The following is a 19,409-nucleotide window of genomic DNA, read 5'->3' as shown; positions in this document are numbered from 1 at the left end:
CAGCAAGATGCAATTTTCTAGAAAAATAGAAATGTAGGCGCAAAGGTACACTGAAAACTGAACTATTCTGATTTAGACTTGAAGAAAATGTCAATCGACCTACAGGCATAGATGCGCATCGAGAATTTTCAGGTTCTTGGAAGAAAATGTCAACCCTCGAATGCGTTTGAATTTGTGAAAGCATGTGTAGCACCCAACATCGACCTACATAATACTCTCTCCATTCCATTTGCTATTACAAATTGAGATATCAAAACGTCTTATATTTAGAAAGGAACGGGGGGAGTATGTTGTTCGAATTGGTCTTTTCCTCCCTTCATGCAGGTGAGAAGATATGTGAGGGGTCGCATCTCGTGGGGTTCACAGGCGCCAGTCGAAGAGGTGCCTGGGCAACCACTCTGACCATGTCATGGCCACAATGTGCAGAAAAATGATGTGTTTAGGGCACATCTAGATGTGCTTTAGTTATTGCACATTTAAGTAAATGAATCAAGCATAAAAATAAAAAAATGAAAAAAAATATTCACACGAATCTTAACATAAAATCAATGATATAGGACTTAGTGCACATCTAAATGTGCTTTAGTAAAACTAGTAGAAAAATTAGTCAGCCGGTCAACCAAACCCCTCCTGGCTCTCTAATTACAATGAATCAAACGATTCGTTTGATTCATTTCCTAAATCATTCAATTCCTTCTAAGCATTTCTTTTTGCATCTTTAAGCGTATCGCACGGACAAATTGTAGACACGCATCAAACCATTCCACCATACAGGCAACGGCAAGACCCACGATGGGTACCCAGACTCCAATTCGAAGACGGCTGGATCACAGGGCCACAAGGGGCCGAGCGATCAATCTGCGGACACGGCCACCGCTGTTCCGACGTCCAGTCTGGGTTTGGACACGGGGGAGAGGCCACACACGGCCGGCGCGGCGTTCGGCGGTGGCGGTGGCAAGGTTGCCACCTCCAGATCGCCAAGGGCGAGAAACCAATAATTCTACACTTACGGGCAAGATGACATGGAAACCACGTAAGGACTACTCTCCACCAATCTCTTTCTCCCCTTGATTTCCAGTGCGGGTCCCACCTCCTCATTATTTTCAATCGAGGTTTCACAGCTCAGTCCGTAACTTCAATCAGTAAGAATCTATTCGTAAGTGTAGCATTTCTCGCGAGAAACCCTAGCGAAGACACACTTCCTGCACAGTTGTATACTTAGTATTTCTTTTCTATGCATATAGTATTTTTTAGACATATACTTAAATTATTAAGCACTTCTGTTTATATTGTGGGGAAATATTACAATCAACCAACTTATTGCAGCCATACGCCAGTTCGCCTCCCTCGAGCGACACATACCCCCATGCCCTACCCACCACTCTCTACCTCTCCTGCAATCTTATCTTTCCACGCTCCACTTCGTCGCCTCCATCAAAATCCCACTCCGCCGTCTCCCCAAAATTTCTCGTCGCCACCACATAAGTTCACCGTGCCCTCTCTCCTTGGTAGCACCATGCTCACACAAGCTGCTGCAAAGACCTGGTCTGGGAGGGGACACACCGTGGTGCTTCTTCCTTTCTTTTGCAATGGGCATGGTGTGCCTCTCCTACGAACCCGACTATGCTGACGGCAATCGTCGCTAGTGGCTTACGATGCTGAACACTAGGTTGTGTGCTACGAGCGCTGCTGCGTCACATACGATGTTGCATAATGGCGAGTGCAATACAAACGATGTTGCAAACGTCGTGTCATGGCGACTGCAACAACGGCGATGTGCCTTCAACGACAATGATGCTACGCCACGACGACTACAACATTGATGATGTTGCATAACGACGAGCTCAATATAGGCGACACTGCAATGGCGTTGCGCTGTGACTGTGATCGCAACATCAATGATATTGCATAACGACCTTTTTTTTGAGACACAGTTGCATAACGACGTGCACAAGACAATGTTGCGATGGCTTAATGCATTGGACGGCCCAAGCGCCAATGCCCTTCTACTTTGGGCCTTCTCTGGTGGTACACTAGTACGTCCACATAAGGATGTCAAGCCCTAAAAAGAACGTATAACGATGTCACGCAAAGGTACAGAGCCCTAACAGAACACTCGATCCGGATGCATGGCGACCGCCGCCGCGCGGGACCGGTTCTCCGAGCTCCCCGACGACCTGCTCATCCACATACTCTCCTTCGCCCCGGTACGTGAGGCCGCCAGCACCACCGCGCTCTCCCGGCGATGGCGCCGCCCGCTCTGGCTCGACACCGGCGCCGTCAACGTCGACTACCGTTCCTATACCACCGGCGGCGGCGGCGGCGGCAGCGACCCTCTCTGGACTCGCGTGCTGGATGACATCACAAACGCGCGCCTTGGCTTGATCCGCTCCAGCGGCCGCGGCCCCAACAAGTTTACCCTCGTCATGCGCGACGACAGCATGCGCACGCGCGACTACGGCACCTTGCACGCCGCCAGCAGCCCGGAAGAAGACGAGGAGGAAGACTCCTCCAGCATCGATGACGAGGAGGACTCCTCCGGCATCGAGGACGAGGCGGACCCCGTCGGCACCGCGGAGGAGGAGAGCGCCGGCGTCGTCGTCGTGCCGGAGGAGTACGTCGCCGACGCCGAGGAGTTCCGGCTCGAGTGGCTAGACTACGGGCGCTGCACGCTCCCGTACTCCCTGCGCTCAGTACCCTTCGCCGCTCTCCGAGTCCTCGAGCTCACCGGCTACGCCCTCGAGCCCTTCTCGGACCGACGGCGGCCCCTAGCGTTCCCGTGCCTGGAGGCCATGCGGCTCCGGCGGTGCCGCACGAAGCTTGCCACGCTCCAGGACATAATCTCCGCCGCGCCCAAGCTCGCCGACATCCACCTTGAGTCCGTGAGATTCGTGGACACCCTGCCCAATTACAGCTACCGCGTCCGATGCCCGGCGGCCACCGTCCTCCTCATGGCCAACTGCGGCCTCGAGAACCTCTACTTTGCCGGCGTGTGCAGCATCGAGGTCGACGCGCCCCGCCTCCGCCGCTTAGGCTGCAGCGTCGTCACCTTCCAAGGCACCTCCTTCTCCTTCGAGTCGCCCATGACGCACCTGGAGGAGGTCCACCTGGCGTTGCACTCCCCGGCGGCAATAGTGAGAAATCGTTGCATGCTCAATGTCGACTCCATGCGTCACGTGAGGGTTCTCAAGCTCACCGCCTACTCCATGGGCGACCTCGCCGATACTATGTCGTTTTATTTTCCCAACCTCGATCTGCTCGAGGTTGAAGAGCTCTGCGGGTGGTGTGTCCAGAACCACGGCGCCGTGGCGAGGGCCGTCGTGAGCCTGCTGTCGTGCTGCCCCGCGGTGCGCGAGGTCCGGCTGAAGTTCAGATGGCTGGAGTACCTCGAAGAAATCTCAGAACCGGATCAGATTGCCGCCATGTCGGACTTGGACGATGGGGACGAAGATTGTTGTGATGATTCGGACCTTCAAGGACTTTGCCGCAGATGCAGGTTGCCCTGCCTCCAGAATTCGTTAAGGAGGGTGGTGATAAAGTTCGACACGGAGAAGCTGACCTGCCTCCAGGTACGTCTCGTCAAGTTCCTGGCCAAGAACGCCATGGTTCTCGAGGAGTTCGTCATCGACGGCCAGAAGGGGTACGATTCGAGCCGCATCCACCGGAAGGTGGCTAGATGGCAGAAACAGAGACCGTCGCTGTATCCACTACCACCGCGGAAGACTCCCATTCCACGGTTGTCCGAATTCCCGCCACTCGATCGGCAGTGCCCTTGACCCTGATCCAATCCCAGCCAACACCGCCGCCGTGGCCTCATCCATTGTGCAGCAAGATGCACTTTTGTACAAATAGAAATAGAAAAGTATGTCCTTCATCCCATAATATAAGACCGTTGTACAAACTAAACTTTTGTATTATGGGACAGAGGGAGTAGGTGCAAAGGTACATTGAAATTGAACTATTCGAGACTTGAAGAAAATGTCAAACGACCTAGAGGCATCTATATGGGCATCGAGAATTTTTAGGTTCTTGGAAAAGTTTCTACAAGCAATCCATTGCCCATAGGCATAGGGAAGAAAGGGGATTTTTGCTCTGTTCAAGAGAAACCCTGACAGCCATGTGTCTGTGGCCTGAATTATTTTTTCGCCTCAGTTGATTCCATGCACGCCGGCCTAACCTCCTGCATCCCTGGCGGCTACCGGAACCCTAACAACCCGACTCCCAGGCATACACTTTGGCTTGACATAGTACTCAAGACTTCTGAAAAGAGACGAGTTGAAACCAATCATCAAACAGCTTTGCTAAGTCAACTTTGTTATGTCTCAGTCGACGCTATATTTCTTTGATCTTACATGGAGATTCATACATGATCTTTTATCTTGCATGGAGATTCATACATAATTTTTTTTCAAGTTTTTTTCTTCTTATATTATTATCACTTGACTGAGACTTGATTAAGCCTCAGTCGACTAAAACCTAGACACAGACCATCATCGAATATGCTTGAATTGTGAAAGCATGTGTAGTACCCAACATCGACCTGCATTGGTACATATAATATAAGGGTGTGTCTAGGGCACATCTAGATGTGCTCTAGTTATTGCACATCTAAGTGAGTGAATCAAGCATAAAGAGAGGAAAAAAAGAAAAGAAAATATCCACACGAATCTCAACATAAGATCAATGACATAGGACTTAGATGTGCAATATTTATTGCACATCTAGATGTGCTTTAGCAAAACCGATAATATAATACTCCCTATATTCCTAAATATTTTGGTAGTTCAAAACATCCATCTTATACGTATTTAGGAACGGAAGGAGTACGTCTGTTGTTCGAATTGGTCTTCTCCTCCCTTCCTGCAGGTGTGAAGATATGTCAGGGGTCGCATCCTGGTGGGGTTCACAGGCGCCAAGCGAAGAGGTGCCTGGGCCACCACTTTGACCATGCCATGGCCATGATGTGTAGGAAACATTAGTTGGCTGTTGAAAAAAAACCCTCCTGGCTCTCTGATTATAATGAATCAAACGAGTCGTTTGATTCATTTCCTACCTAGTATTAACGTATGCTTAATTACTCCCAGATTTAACCAATCAATTGACCACAAATCGTTCATCTCTCTATCAGCCTCTGTTTCAATTCCTTCTAAGCAATTTTCTTTGCATTTCTAAGCATATCGCGCGTACAAATTGTAGACACGCATCAAACCATTCCACCGTACAGGCAACGGCAAAAGACCCAGGATAAAAGTTGAGGTGATAGTGTCATACGTTCAGAATGCCAACACTTCTGTCCTTCCCGACGCACTGACAAACTCAAAAGGACCCCTGTCCAAAATGCGGCGCATCATTCTGATGCATGGTACTTGTCAATGCAGCTCTTGCCAGCGACTCGAAGTAGATGATCCTGTGTTAATTCTAGTGTCCAAGAGGCATACTCAGCGTCCTCCCTTCTGCATCTTGAATCTAGACATGGGCCTTGAAGAAGAAGCGGAACTAGCAGGCTGCCAGATATGTTCAGGCAAGGAGTTTACAGGGATCAGATAAAACATAAATGCACACCACACAATGCCAATGGAAAGACTCAAAGGATGGAGCTTACTTTCTCACTATCATTACTCCTTGGTTGTTCGATCACTGAGAGACCTTCATCGTGTTCAACAATAGATCCCGTGAAAGCCTGGTGAAGGGCATAAACAGGGTGAAATGCAATTCAAAAAGGTGTATGTCACTATACATCAGAGTACGAGCAAATGACCTTTTGTCCACCTGGTAGTATCTGCCGATCGCGAGATGAAGAAACCTGCCAGGCAAGTAACTATAGTCAGCACTATTAATAGTAAATACATAAAAACAATAGAACACTACAAATGAAACATTAGATAAACTGCATCCCTAGGTCTTCAGAATGGTGCCTGATTTTACTTCACAGAGAACGACTACCTCGCTTCACAAAATTATGAACTTCTAGAAAGCACACAGTAACTTTAACTACTAATACATATAGAAGAACTATTTAGATGGTGAGTCGTTGCAAAAACGACATCATTAAATATTTTATAAGAATATCTCCTAATTATCATGTGCTCAAATATGTATACAAGGAATAGTCAAAGTTGCATGTTTGAGACCGTGTCAGTATCCAAAATATAATATACTTGCGAAAGGAGAGTGCAATAGTTCTACACCTCTACTAGCCTAAGGTAAAAGGGCAAACACAAGGCCAGGTTAGCACAAAGTTTATGTTAAAAAATAGACTAAGAAGTTAACCGGGTGCGAAGATCTAAAGCACAGCCAGACAATCATGTCTACATATGACATATGCAGACTGGATTCATAATATCAGAAGTATTTTGGACATCCGTGACCAAAAAGACTGACAAATGTTGTGAGAACTGAGGACAGCTAGTACTCACATCCATGTTGCCTCATTATGTTTCTATAGAAGAACAGCGACCAAAAAATATGAAAAAAAAATTACATAGGCAAGGAATGATGAAAATAATGTTGGAATAAATGGGCCATGGCCCAGTAAAATTTCAGATAATGTGAGAGAAGTCGAGGGGGTGGAGGGCACATTATTTCCAACAAAAATCCCTTCGAATACATACCTTGGGTCCTGAAGAGTACCTTGATGAACTAACTATTTGCCCGTTCTCATCTTTAAAAGAAACAGCTGCAAGTAGGAAATTTAGGTCAAAGGCATATAAGCAGGGTAATTTTAAGAACTTCAAGCAAACACGTTGGTGCAAAAAGGAGTACCAACTCTTACACAAACAAGATGACAATAAAAATCAGCAAAACAATTAGGTGTGTCACTAGGTAATCAAAATATCATGTACACATCCTGAATATGGTGTCCCACATGCCAGTATCACGACTAACCTTTTCTAAGCGAAGCCTGAACTTCAGAGTTTGTTATCTGCACATTAGATGAAACACACTGTTACTGTTACAGAAGCTAAGATAACCAATTTTGACTGCTAGCCATTCATTCAGGCACAAAGTAGAAGGTGTTGAAAAAGGAATAATGAGCTTACGGAGGTACTGCCTGATGGCGCAAGAGAAGAACCTTGTAGTGTTTCCTTCTCTCCTAGCTTCTTTAGTGCACTCTTCAGCTATTAGTTCGAACACCAACATATAAACACATTGGTCAAATTAATATTACACCAAATTATGCCATGCCAGCTAGACAAGCACAAAGATACCTGGGCATTTCCTTGACTCTGGCCATTACCACCACTTCCAGAAACTGAGGCACCAAAACTAACATTGTCATGCTCATTGCCATAACTTAATGTTTCCCCATTTTCCTCACCATCCTCACTTGTTCCAGCATCTTCATCGTCACCATCGTCGTCGTCATCATCACCTTCATCTTCGGAAGTACTTCCAGCTTCCTTTTCTAACATTTCAAGCTCATCAAACCTAGCCATCATCCGAGCATGTTCCTCATCTGATATGCCCCCAGAAGAACTTGAAGCCTCTGGGAAAGATACGTAGAAAGTCACGCTGAAGCAGAAGTTGTTACTTGGCAACAAATGTAAGTGCTAAAGGTTTGCCACTGCTTCATTTGAAGGCAGCAATCATCTCAGCACAACAAGATAGTCTTGACATAATGTCTGCAAAAATAAATATACTACAAAAAAAATATAATGCTCTCAGCCAAACAACATTCAATTGTAGAATGAGATACCAATAGGCCAACTTTCTGCAGGATTACTCTAGACCTTGTCAATTCAGGAATAATCAAGAAGTATAAGATGTCAATAAAAGTCAATTTGGATAGGGTAAATTTGAATCTGAACCCCAAGGACTCACAAGTGGGATATGCATGTCAGTACAACATCATCATTACAGTTCAGCATACTAAGATGACAAAAAGAGCCAATACATACTGAAGATAAGAAGGATGCAGAATATCAGTAGCTAAATAAACAAAAGCTCCAAATGATTACCTGTTTTTGATGAAATTATTTCTGTGTCTTCTTCATCATATTCTTCCCTTATTTCAACAAGACCCTCCTGCGGGCATCAATATAATTAAGGATCCAGTTAGAAATAATTTTGCACAGAAGCAAAACCCACAATTAAACTATAGGCTGAAGACCAACATGAGAATAGTTATCGAATTTGTTAAGACAATAGAGTATAATACAATGAAAGATCAATCATATTGAGTAATTCAGTTCGGAGCCAAAAAGGTTATATTGCTGCACCTCAATGTAGTATGTATAGTAAGACCACACCCATTTTATATAGATGGATCTACACTAGTTTCCACGGCGTAGATTAACAAACATGTTAGCAACAAGAAGCACCCAGCTTTCAATGCAACAAGGCTAAGATGTTATAGCTTAGTCTGCATGCTATATAAGTATCACAAGTGCAGAGTCCCCATGTCAGCATCAATCTACTGTAATTCAGTATCAATTTCCCTTTCCCCTTACCAGTGACCTCAACCAAATTGCTACTACAGTAACCTCTTAGCTGAACACTAGCATAGGAATACACTATTTCTGAAGATTTCACAAGAGCCAAGAGCCTTACCGAAGCCTCCGCAGCGGTGGACTCGAAGAACTTGGCCTCAGCCTCGAGGTCGGAGATGGTTGCCTTGATGGCCTCCATTTGAGCCTCCAACTCCATCCCCCTCCTGTGCAGTATCTCGGTCGTCTGCTTCGCAGACCTATCAGCGTAGTACCCATCCCCCAGAAGCACCTAAGGCACAACCCAAACAAAATTGTCAGCACACATGTTACAGTCGCAGGCAGAAAACCAAGCAGGCAGGTAGAAGCTCCAAGGCCAAAGAATCTGTGGAATGCCATACCAGGAGCTCATTGGTGTGGATCAAGCTCCCAGGGAAAAAGGCGGCGCCACCAAAGGGGACCTGCGAAACCAGACCAGGGGATCACTAAATTGGCTCGTGGGAAGTAGCTATGCTGCTAAATAGGATGACGAGAGGAGGTAGGGATGAGTGAGAGACCATGATTTGGTGGGAGAGCTCGTCGGGGAGGCGCTGGACGAGGTTGACGAGGGCGGCGTTGTCGGCGAAGAAGCCCTGGATGCGCGCGAGGTCGGCGCGGCGGTCGGCGATGGCCTGGGCCACGCGGGACACGGCTCTCCTCGTCTCCTCCGGCGAGAACGCGGAGGCCAGCGGCGTCGCCGTCCCCTTCTTCGCCGTTGCCATCGCCGCCGCTGTCGCGCTCTGCTCTGCTACCCACAACCAAGCCTAAACCCAGCGTCTGCGCCGAAGGAGGCGGAAGAGGAGGCCGGGCGTTGGGTGTTGACAGCGGAGAGCGTGTATGGCGCGGTGGCCGCCTGCGGCGGCGGCGGCGGCGGCGGGTCGTGAAGCTAGCTGGGTCGACCCACTAGTCCCGATGGGTCTTCGGTGACTCTGCCGCCTCCCGTGGCCCCAACCTGAAACCGGGGACGGCCCAGAATGCGCAAGTGGCCTTTAGTTTTTTGGGTCGGGCCGCTGAACCAATGGGTCTAGTAGGGGACATATCTTTGTCTCAAAAAAAAAAGTAGGGGACGTGTCGGGTGCGGTTACCTTGTGGGCTATCTGGTTTGCTCAGAACTGCTAAAAGATGTGACATAGTTATGTCATATCTAAATTGATGTCCATTCTGTTTGTGGTTTATTTTTTTGTCCTATTTTTTTTCTTGTTGTTGTATTATATATTTGTGGGAGCTTAGATGTGACATCCTTAAAAACATTTAGATGTGAATTAGACAAACTGAAAAATAAAAGTTTGCTTGGAGAAAGGCAATTCACTTGTCCGAATTTCACCACTCAGGAAAAAATGTTCTGAATTTCAACGAAATCACTGGTTAAGGGTTATCCCGTGCAAATGCCACTCCTCATCTTGCCTGGTGCTGACAAATGGAGCACCAACAAAAAAAGACAAGTGGCGCACCGCATGAGTTTTTTCTTCTTCTATAGATTCGTTTATATAAAATGGTTTATCTTTTGAACCATGCGTACAAATACAAAACCGTTTTCATCATTGGATGCATCATGATCTTCAAAACTAGATCCCACATTTAAAAGGTTTTGATGAACTTTTTTCACAAAAAGTTCAGAAATTGGAAAAAAGATGAAAAAATGAAAGTAAGGCAATAAAAAAAGAATATCGAAAGAAAAATGCAGCCCATAAGCACAGGATGTGTTTTTCCCTTTTTCGGGGAAGCACAGTGTGCTTTTCCCTTTTTCAAGTTGTGCTTCAGGCAGAAACACGGGCCGTGCATCTCGTGGAAGCAAAAGTTGTGATTTTTTCCTTTTTCCTGAGAAGCAGAGTTGTGCTAAAAAAACCATGAAAACCTAATCTATATCTATACTACTATTAAACAATCAAACAAGAACTTCTTTAAGCACACCTCACAAAAGCGTACACAGATCCAATACCACCGCACGATTAGGCCCACTAAAATCAATCTAACGGTTAGCCTTAACCTAAACCATTTTCTGTGTGCATTTAGCAATTTACATTGACTGACCGTACTTCACCGTGGAGGAAAACATGAAACTCCACGTCTGAGCTATTAGGAAACTAATAATTACGGGTGCATTCTATTCTAGGAAACTAAATCAGAGTGGATCCATCCTATTAGGAAACTAATCTCAGACAAATCCATCCTATTAAAAAACTTATCTCGAACGCATCCATCCTATTAGGAAGCTAATCGCGAGCCGCCTGCCAGAATCGCGATTTTGAATCGGATCGGAGCTTTGATGGTAGGATCGCAAATCGTAGAATCTCCACTATCAGGATCGTAGAAACGTAGATTCTAAGAACTAAAATCGTAGAATCATAGGGGTTAGTTTGGATCGTAAAGTCGTAGAATCGTATAACAGAATTGCGATTCTAACGACCTTGCCTGCCGCCATCATGCACGCTAGCCACGATGGGGGAAGCGCGAGGAGCTTCGTCTTTCTCCGGAAACACACGTGCTATCGCCGCCATCGTCTTCTCTTTGGAGGCCAGGCGCTCTTCTCCCGCTACTGCGACGACTCCATCCACGTCCAGCGCATGCTCTCCGGCAACCATCGGCATCCGCATTGACTTCAGCTCCGTTCGCAGCACCCATGCCGACAAAGTGTCTGTTCAATGGATGCACGTGCATTACATATTAAATAAGAATCGTGGGGCTTCAAGCAATCTAGAATTATAGATTTGGGATTATCTTAGGTTGCCGATTGCTGTACAGAAAATGTGTAATTATATATGGCACGTATCTATACTACTATTAAACAATCAAACAAGAACTTCTTTAAGCACACCCCACAAAGCGTACACAGATCCAATACCACCGCACGATTAGGCCCACTAAAATCAATCTAACGGTTAGCCTTAACCTAAACCATTTTCTCTGTGCACTTAGCAATTTACATTGACTGACCGTACTCCACCGTGGAGGAAAATATGAAACTCCACGCTTGAGCAATTAGGAAACTAATTATCACGAGTGCATCCTATTCTAGGAAACTAAATCAGAGTGCATCCATCCTATTAGGAAACTAATCTCAGACAAATGCATCCTATTAAAAAACTTATCTCGGATGCATCCATCCTATTAGGAAGCTAATCGCGAGCCGCCTGCCGCCATCATGTACGCTAGCCACGATGGGGGAAGCGCGAGGAGCTTCGTCTTTCTTCGGGAACATCTATACTACTATTAAACAATCAAACAAGAACTTTTTTAAGCACCCCCCACAAAGCGTACACAGATCCAATACCACCGCACGATTAGGCCCACTAAAATCAATCTATCGGTTAGCCTTAACCTAAATCATTTTCTGTGTGCACTTAGCTATTTACATTGACTGACCGTACTCCACCGTGGAGGAAAATATGAAACTCCACGCCTGCGCAATTAGGAAACTAATAATCACGGGTGCGTCCTATTCTAGGAAACTAAATCAGAGTGCATCCATCCTATAAGGAAACTAATCTCAGACAAATCCATCCTATTAAAAAACTTATCTCGGACGCATCCATCCTATTAGGAAGCTAATCGCGAGCCGCCTGCCGCCATCATGCACGCTAGCCACGATGGGGGAAGCGCGAGGAGCTTCGTCTTTCTCCGGGAACACACGTGCTATCGCCGCCACCGTCTTCTGTTTGGAGGCCAGGCGCTCTTCTGCCGCTACTGCGACGACTCCATCCACGTCCAGGGCATGCTCTCCGGCAACCATCGACATCCGCGTTGACTTCAGCTCCGTTCGCAGCACCCATGCCGACAAAGTGTCTGTTCAGTGGGTGCACGTGCATTACATATTAAATAAGAATCGTGGGCCTTCAAGCAATCTAGAATTATAGATTTGGGATTATCTTAGGTTGCCGATTGCTGTACTGAAAATGTGTAATTATATATGGCACGTACATAAGAATGCAGCAATCTTGTCTTACAAAGTAGGATCAAGAGGGATACTGAAGAAGTCAAGATGCAGAGTCTATTTCCCATGATTACTTCTCATGTTCATGTCGGCTTCCTTGGGCTTTACTTCGTACCACCATATGCATTAAACTGGACCGTATCAAGAGGTAACACCATCCCCTTGATTAGAATTGCCTTATTTGTGCTATTTGATCAGTGTGTGTTTTACGTATGACGTTGCTTTACCTGGAATTAAGGTGGGTTGCACTTGGCTAGGCACTATCTCTAGGGATAGGTTGGAAATCAGAATATATGATTCATTCTTAGAGAAAACTTTACACGCGTCACTTTAACATAATTGCACAGCAATCCAGTAAATTATATAAGATTCAGTAGGAGGCAAGATATTGAAGATGTACTACTATTTCAGTTACATGATTCTATACATCTAAAACGGGTCACATGACTCCGTAACTATTGTTAGAGAATATCTCTTGCTGTTCTGTAAAGGTATGCAATCTCTACTGCGTTCCAATAAAGAGAATTTTACCATACAGAAGGATCCAATGAAGAAACTAATCCGGCTGAGTTCCAATAAATAGATCCTTCAAAGGATCTGTCCTAATACAGCTGCCGTATATTGGTACAGAGAAATCATATAAACTGTACTCAGTCAGATTTTTTGTTTCATGACAGAGAAACCAAATACCTTTCGCTATTTTGGCATATATATTTATTCTTATATATTTGTGCAGTTTCGAATGATCCAATATATCTGCAGTCATCAAACTTGAAGACATGATGTTTAAGGCCTTATTTGCACCGCCTCTCTTTCTTTGTCTGTGCGCCTCTTTCCTTCAATAATAATAATAAACAACTTTTTTCGGATCAGGTATTACACTATTACAAATGTATGCTGAAGCTACTCCTTACGACAAGGAAAAAGAGGATGAATGCTTTCTATCTTCACCAGTTTTGTAGCATGTTCCAAATTGTTGGCTCTTTCTTATTTGAGGATTCATCATTTTTTTTGTAATTTAGAAGCTGACCTGAAAGCTTGATAAGGTTAAGCTTGACAAATACTCTAGAATACTTTTCCTTCCATCTTTATTTTTCTTCATAACTCATTTCAGTTTCTATACGTACAAAGCGTCTTACATCATTGTAAGTTAGTATGGTTGCCAACGCATAAACACATACAAAACCGGATAAATATTTTCTATCATGATAATTATTAGATTTCTTCTAGCCCTTTTACATTTCAATTAGTTCTTGTAAATCATCTTTATTTCATATAGAAGTCGTTGTAGTCACATATCATCTTCTATTTCCTATTATCCATAGTAGGTAGCTATATAATTTTGGCAGTCCACACAACCAAAAAATATATATAATTTGATCCAAATTAGTACAAATATATATTTTGCTATGCAGATTAGTAGAATAAAATAAGATTCAAGAATTAAGCATCTTGAACAATATAATTGCACCGTCAGGCAGTTTATACTTTTTTTCCTGGCTACACTCGAAGAGAAGACTATACTACATGCATTATATTACTGCATTAATAAATAATTACTGATTTTATTTAAATGAGAATATTTTCCTGCTATTACTCTATGCAGCAACATAACCACTATCGTGTCTCGCTTTTGAAAATACAATTTGAGCAACATCAAACATTGTGTATCCATTTAATTTATATTTTTAAAAACGTTCATTTTTTTATATTATGTGAATTCACCTGTTTTACGTTTGAGACGTGCGTTGCACGTGCATGCTTACTAGTAAGGAAAGGCGGGCAAAAGCGGGCAAAAGCCAAAAATCTAAAAAGGTGTGCAGCAAACGATTTGTCCGTATTAAATGCCTTACTAAATATAGCATCGGGTGTAGATGCCTTAAGGCTTCTTCAATCTAACGCGAGTTATGCACATTTGACAATTCAAGACAGACCACTCAGATTTTGCCAAGCCCCATAGAGATAGATCCTACATTTAAAAGCACCAAGAACACAAGTTTGTTCTCCATTCATGTTTATGAATCTTATTATTTTTCTTTCTAGGGCATATTGCTCATCTCGTTAATACTGATTATTTTCATTTTTGTCTGAATTATGTGCATGCCATGCATCCAACTTTAGTACTTCGGTTAGGCTAATATAAAGTAGTGAGTTTTGCTACATAATAATACAAAGAGGATACTGAATGAGGTGTATTGTAAACATACATTGTGTTGGCCATTCCATTGGAAACATTACCGTAAGAACCGCCTAATGTATTTTCCAACTTGTCAAATTCATGTGAATGGAGTAATTATTTTAGGGGGCTAACTACATTTTTGCATGTCATAATTGCATGCATTGCACCATACTTGAAGAACCACCACATAAAAGCCAACATCAGAGCCTCACTTACGAATGTACAAACAATTCAAATTATTTGTCCTTACAGGTCAAATTCTTTGTCCAGGTCCTTACTGTTCAAATTCTTTGTCCAGTTCTGGTATCTGGCTTCTAAAGAAGCTCAAGGGTCGACAAGGCACCATCAATCAACTTACTTTCGATGATGATCAAGGCTCCCAAAATGTCTTTTTCGTATGCTCTTCAAGGCACGACATCACCCCTGATTCGTTCCGAAAATGTGCTTGTTGCCATTATTATGCACTTCATAATCGAGCAAGAACAGAGCTCTGCCTGCCCAACTGTATCATTTGATAATTCAAGGAAATGTCGAGTCTTTACGAAAATGCTGAATTCCCCCTCAGTTTGACATTGTAAGGTGTATTTATTTTTTTAAAATTCAAACTTATCTAATTTTGACCAAGTTTATAGAGAAAAATATAAATGTCTACTATAGCAAATCAGTATCATTAGATTCATAATGATTATTTTTCCATGTTTGATTTATTTAGTAAATTGTAGGTGTAGGGTGTATTTTGTTATATTTGATCTAACATACTACCTCTCTCTTAGTTTACAGGGCGTGCGCGTGTCCCTAGGTCGTCAATTTGACCAACCTAATACAAGTTATATATTACAAAAAATATACCAATATAAACTTCAGATGTTTTATTTTCAAACCGTATAATTTTTGTGTTATATAGTTTATATTAAGGTGATAAAATTGGCAACCTAGGTATACGCGTAGGACTTGTAAACTGAAACGGATGTAGTAGAAAGCTTTAACTTTTGCAAAATTATTTCACCTTATATTTTGAAATAGAGGGAGTAATTGTTGGGACCAGATCCACGCGCCATCATCTGATCCAGCTCCGGCTACGGCCTTGGTCCTGGCTGAGCTGTCTTTTTATGTTGTGTTGCGTTTTTGGGCTTGTTGAGCTGTGCCCTCAGCAGAACCTTTGGACCTTTTTTGTGCGACTTGGGTGTGTGTGTTGAACTAGTCTTGTATGTGCTCTTGGCGGTTTGCTTTATTTATAAAGCGGGGCGAAAGCCTTTTTCGGTAAACCCATGCATGAGGTGTGACATTAATTTTGACCAATCTACCCATGGACGGGACCTCACTACCATGATTGGTAGACCAACACACATAGAATTCCTGGAGACTAACATCTACACCAAGTTCATCTTGTGGTCTATCCCTGAACTTTTCTGATGACAATGCTCTTAGTTGGGATGCCATCAGGTTCCAAACCAAACCAAACTTGGGAACACTATTGACCGATAAATTAAGATAACTTTTGCATAAAGGTTTTGTCATAATTCGTCACCAAGATGGGTGGCACTGTATGAAGGTTTGCATAAAGGTTTTCTTGTAATTTTGCTAGCTTCTTTGATTTGATCGGTATGCATTGTTGATTTGTTGATTTTGATTTATAGCATTGTAAATGTTCACCTTTGCTGCCAGATTTCCATAATGGAACGTCGTCCGGTGTATTTGAAGGATGCCAATTTAGGTGGCCTAAACAACTAGTGAGCTTGTGTCAAAATAAGCATGGCATCTATTTGATTCTTTTAGGGGTCACTACATGGTGAAAGATTTTCACGCACACATCATTGTTGGGTTTTCTCATGTCATGTCATGCTTGGTCTGTAACTGAATCTTGAGAATGTTCTACGAGTGTGCAGTAAAACTTGTATCCTTGACATACAAATGCATTATTTATAGTGAAATCAATATCATTGTGCGTGCTTGAAAATTATGTCATAATTCTGTAAAATAGATGGCATCTTCTACCAAATAAATAAGTGGTAATGGTAATAATAATAATATTTTGGATAGCCTCCATGTGTAGAAGGTTGGAGCGTTGAGATATTAGTAAGTATGCATTAGTTCTTCCCACGGAAAACCGGAATGAGAATAGTGAAATGAAATCCGGATTTCTTGATGTGTTTATATTTAAAACAATAAAAGTGCAAGATAGTAAAAAATGTCGTATGTCTTGATAAAAGTCTAAAGAAATATAGATAACAATGTCTGCACACCACCTATACACATACGGATGGGTACCACCGCTATCCTAACCATTCAATTACTGGTTTGTTTCAATAAAAAAATTAAATTTGTCAATAACATATTATTGTGTTTGATAGTATGATCGGTGTTAGTTGATTGTCAAAATTTTAAAATGCTTGTTAGTTGTGACCACAATGTCCTTGATTATTGTCGCTCTACGAGTAACATCTTAATTTCTTTTAACAGCCCCTGACAACACACAAACATTCTGCTAGTTAGAGGAAGGTGGGGAGACGCTGGATGAGTGCCATGTTTGAGCACGGATGAGAACATATTCTGCGATCACGGATGAGTGCCTGTGTTGGGTGTTGAAATATTAGGCAAATTATAATTAATTCCAGTAAACAATTTATGACTAGAACAGAAAGTAGCATGCAACAATATAACATACTAGATGAATAGGAAAACATGCATAAAAGCATTGCTCATGTAACAACAACTGCAGATTGAGACATGAACGTATCACGACGGATGTACTATTTGTTATCTGCTATGGGAGCGATGTTGTTGATGACGATATTGGTGACTATCTTTTGCTGGCTGATAACCCACAAGTATAGGGGATCGCAACAGTTTTCGAGGATAGAGTATTCAACCCAAATTTATTGATTTGACACAAGGGAAGCCAAAGAATATTCTCAAGTATTAGCAGCTGAGTTGTCAATTCAACCACACATGGAAACTTAATATCTGCAGCAAAGTATTTAGTAGCAAAGTAATATGCTAGTAGTGGTAACGGTAACAAAAGTAACGGTAGCAAAAGTAATGTTTTTGGTATTTTGTAGTGATTGTAACAATAGCAACGGAAAAGTAAATAAGCGAAGAGCAATATATGGAAAGCTCGTAGGCAATAGATCGGTGATAGAGAATTATACCGGATGTGGTTCATCATGTAACAGTCATAACCTAGGGTGACACAGAACTAGCTCCAGTTCATCAATGTAATGTAGGCATGTATTTCGAATATAGTCATACGTGCTTATGGAAAAGAACTTGCATGGCATCTTTTGTCCTACCCTCCCGTGGCAGCGGGGTCCTAGCGGAAACTAAGGGATATTAAGGCCTCCTTTTAATAGAGTACCGGACCAAAGCATTAACACATAGTGAATATATGAACTCCTCAAACTACGGTCATCACCGGAAGTGGTCCCGATTATTGTCACTTCGGGGTTGCCGGATCATAACACATAGTAGGTGACTATAGACTTGCAAGATAGGATCAAGAACTCACATATATTCATGAAAACATAATAGGTTCAGATCTGAAATCATGGCACTCGGGCCCTAGTGACAAGCATTAAGCATAGCAAAGTCGTAGCAACATCAATCTCAGAACATAGTGGATACTAGGGATCAAACCCTAACAAAACTAACTCGATTACATGATAAATCTCATCCAACCCATCACCGTCCAGCAAGCCTACGATGGAATTACTCACGCACGGCGGTGAGCATCATGAAATTGGTGATGGAGGATGGTTGATGATGACGATGGCGACGGATTCCCCTCTCCGGAGCCCCGAACGGACTCCAGACCAGCCCTCCCGAGAGGTTTTAGGGCTTGGCGATGACTCCGTATCGTAAAACGCGATGAATCCTTCTTCTTTATTTTTTCTCCCTGAAAGCAAATATATAGAGTTGGAGTTGAGGTCGGAGGAGCTCCAGGGGGGCCACGAGGTAGGGGGCGCGCGCCCCACCCTCGTGGCTAAGGTGTGGGCCCCCTGGTCTTCATCTTTTGCAAGGATTTTTTTATTATTTCCAAAAAGACGTTCCGTGAAGTTTCAGGTCATTCCGAGAACTTTTGCTTATGCACATAAATAACACCGTGACAATTCTGCTGAAAACAGTGCCAGTCCGGGTTAGTTCCATTCAAATCATGCAAGTTAGAGTCCAAAACAATGGCAAAAGTGTTTGGAAAAGTAGATACGACGGAGACATATCAACTCCCCCAAGGTTAAACCTTTGCTTGTCCTCAAGCAATTCAGTTGACAAACTGAAAGTGATAAAGAAAAACTTTTACAAACTCTGTTTGCTCTTGTTGTTGTAAATATGTAAAGCCAGCATTCAAGTTTTCAGCAAAGATTATAAACTAACCATATTCACAATAACGCTTAGGTCTCATGTTTACTCATATCAATGACATAATCAACTAGCGAGCAATAATAATAAATCTCGGATGACAACACTTTCTCAAAACATCATAATATGATATAATAAGATGGTATCTCACTAGCCTTTTCTGAGACCGCAAAACATAAATGCAGAGCACCTTTAAAGATCAAGGACTAACTAGACATTGTAATTCATGGTAAAAGAGATCCAGTCAAGTCATACTCAATGTAAACTAACAGTAATGAATGCAAATGACAGCGGTGCTCTCCAACTGGTGCTTTTTAATAAGAGGGTGATGACTCACATAAAGTAAATAGATAGGCCCTTCGCAGAGGGAAGCAGGGATTTGTAGAGGTGCCAGAGCTCGGTTTTGAAATAGAGATGAATAATATTTTGAGCGGTATACTTTCATTGTCAACATAACAACCAAGAGATGGCGATATCTTCC

At 43.1% G+C, this 19,409-nt stretch overlaps 1 protein-coding gene across 1 annotated transcript; it reads right to left on the bottom strand.

Moving 5' to 3' along the window:
- Nucleotides 1–5,069: 5,069 nt before the first annotated feature.
- On the bottom strand, nt 5,070–9,410 carry LOC125545835 (RNA polymerase II subunit 5-mediating protein homolog). Its single transcript, XM_048709876.1, has 11 exons — nt 8,984–9,410; nt 8,828–8,887; nt 8,551–8,718; nt 7,959–8,025; nt 7,209–7,486; nt 7,041–7,118; nt 6,886–6,922; nt 6,612–6,676; nt 5,759–5,803; nt 5,603–5,680; nt 5,070–5,504 (listed from the first exon to the last, which is right to left on the bottom strand). Exons 1-11 carry the CDS (start codon nt 9,185–9,187, stop codon nt 5,439–5,441), a joined length of 1,146 nt encoding a protein of 381 aa, XP_048565833.1. The 5' UTR covers nt 9,188–9,410; the 3' UTR covers nt 5,070–5,438.
- Nucleotides 9,411–19,409: the final 9,999 nt, after the last annotated feature.

The sequence above is a fragment of the Triticum urartu genome, chromosome 3 (assembly GCF_003073215.2).
Source record: "Triticum urartu cultivar G1812 chromosome 3, Tu2.1, whole genome shotgun sequence".
Lineage (NCBI taxonomy): Eukaryota > Viridiplantae > Streptophyta > Magnoliopsida > Poales > Poaceae > Triticum > Triticum urartu.
The sequence above is the reverse complement of the archived record's forward strand: the minus strand, read 5'-3'. Positions and strand labels throughout refer to the sequence as shown.

What these genes read in the sequence shown, in the direction of transcription:
- LOC125545835 (XM_048709876.1), bottom strand. Translation starts at nt 9,187, where the DNA reads ATGGCAACGGCGAAGAAGGGGACGGCGACGCCGCTGGCCTCCGCGTTC. An exon ending in CGCCATCAGGCAGTACCTCC is followed by an intron (nt 6,923 to 7,040) that starts GTAAGCTCATTA and finishes TCTAATGTGCAG; the next exon opens with ATAACAAACTCTGAAGTTCA. An exon ending in GGTACTCTTCAGGACCCAAG is followed by an intron (nt 5,804 to 6,611) that starts GTATGTATTCGA and finishes CTTGCCTGGCAG; the next exon opens with GTTTCTTCATCTCGCGATCG.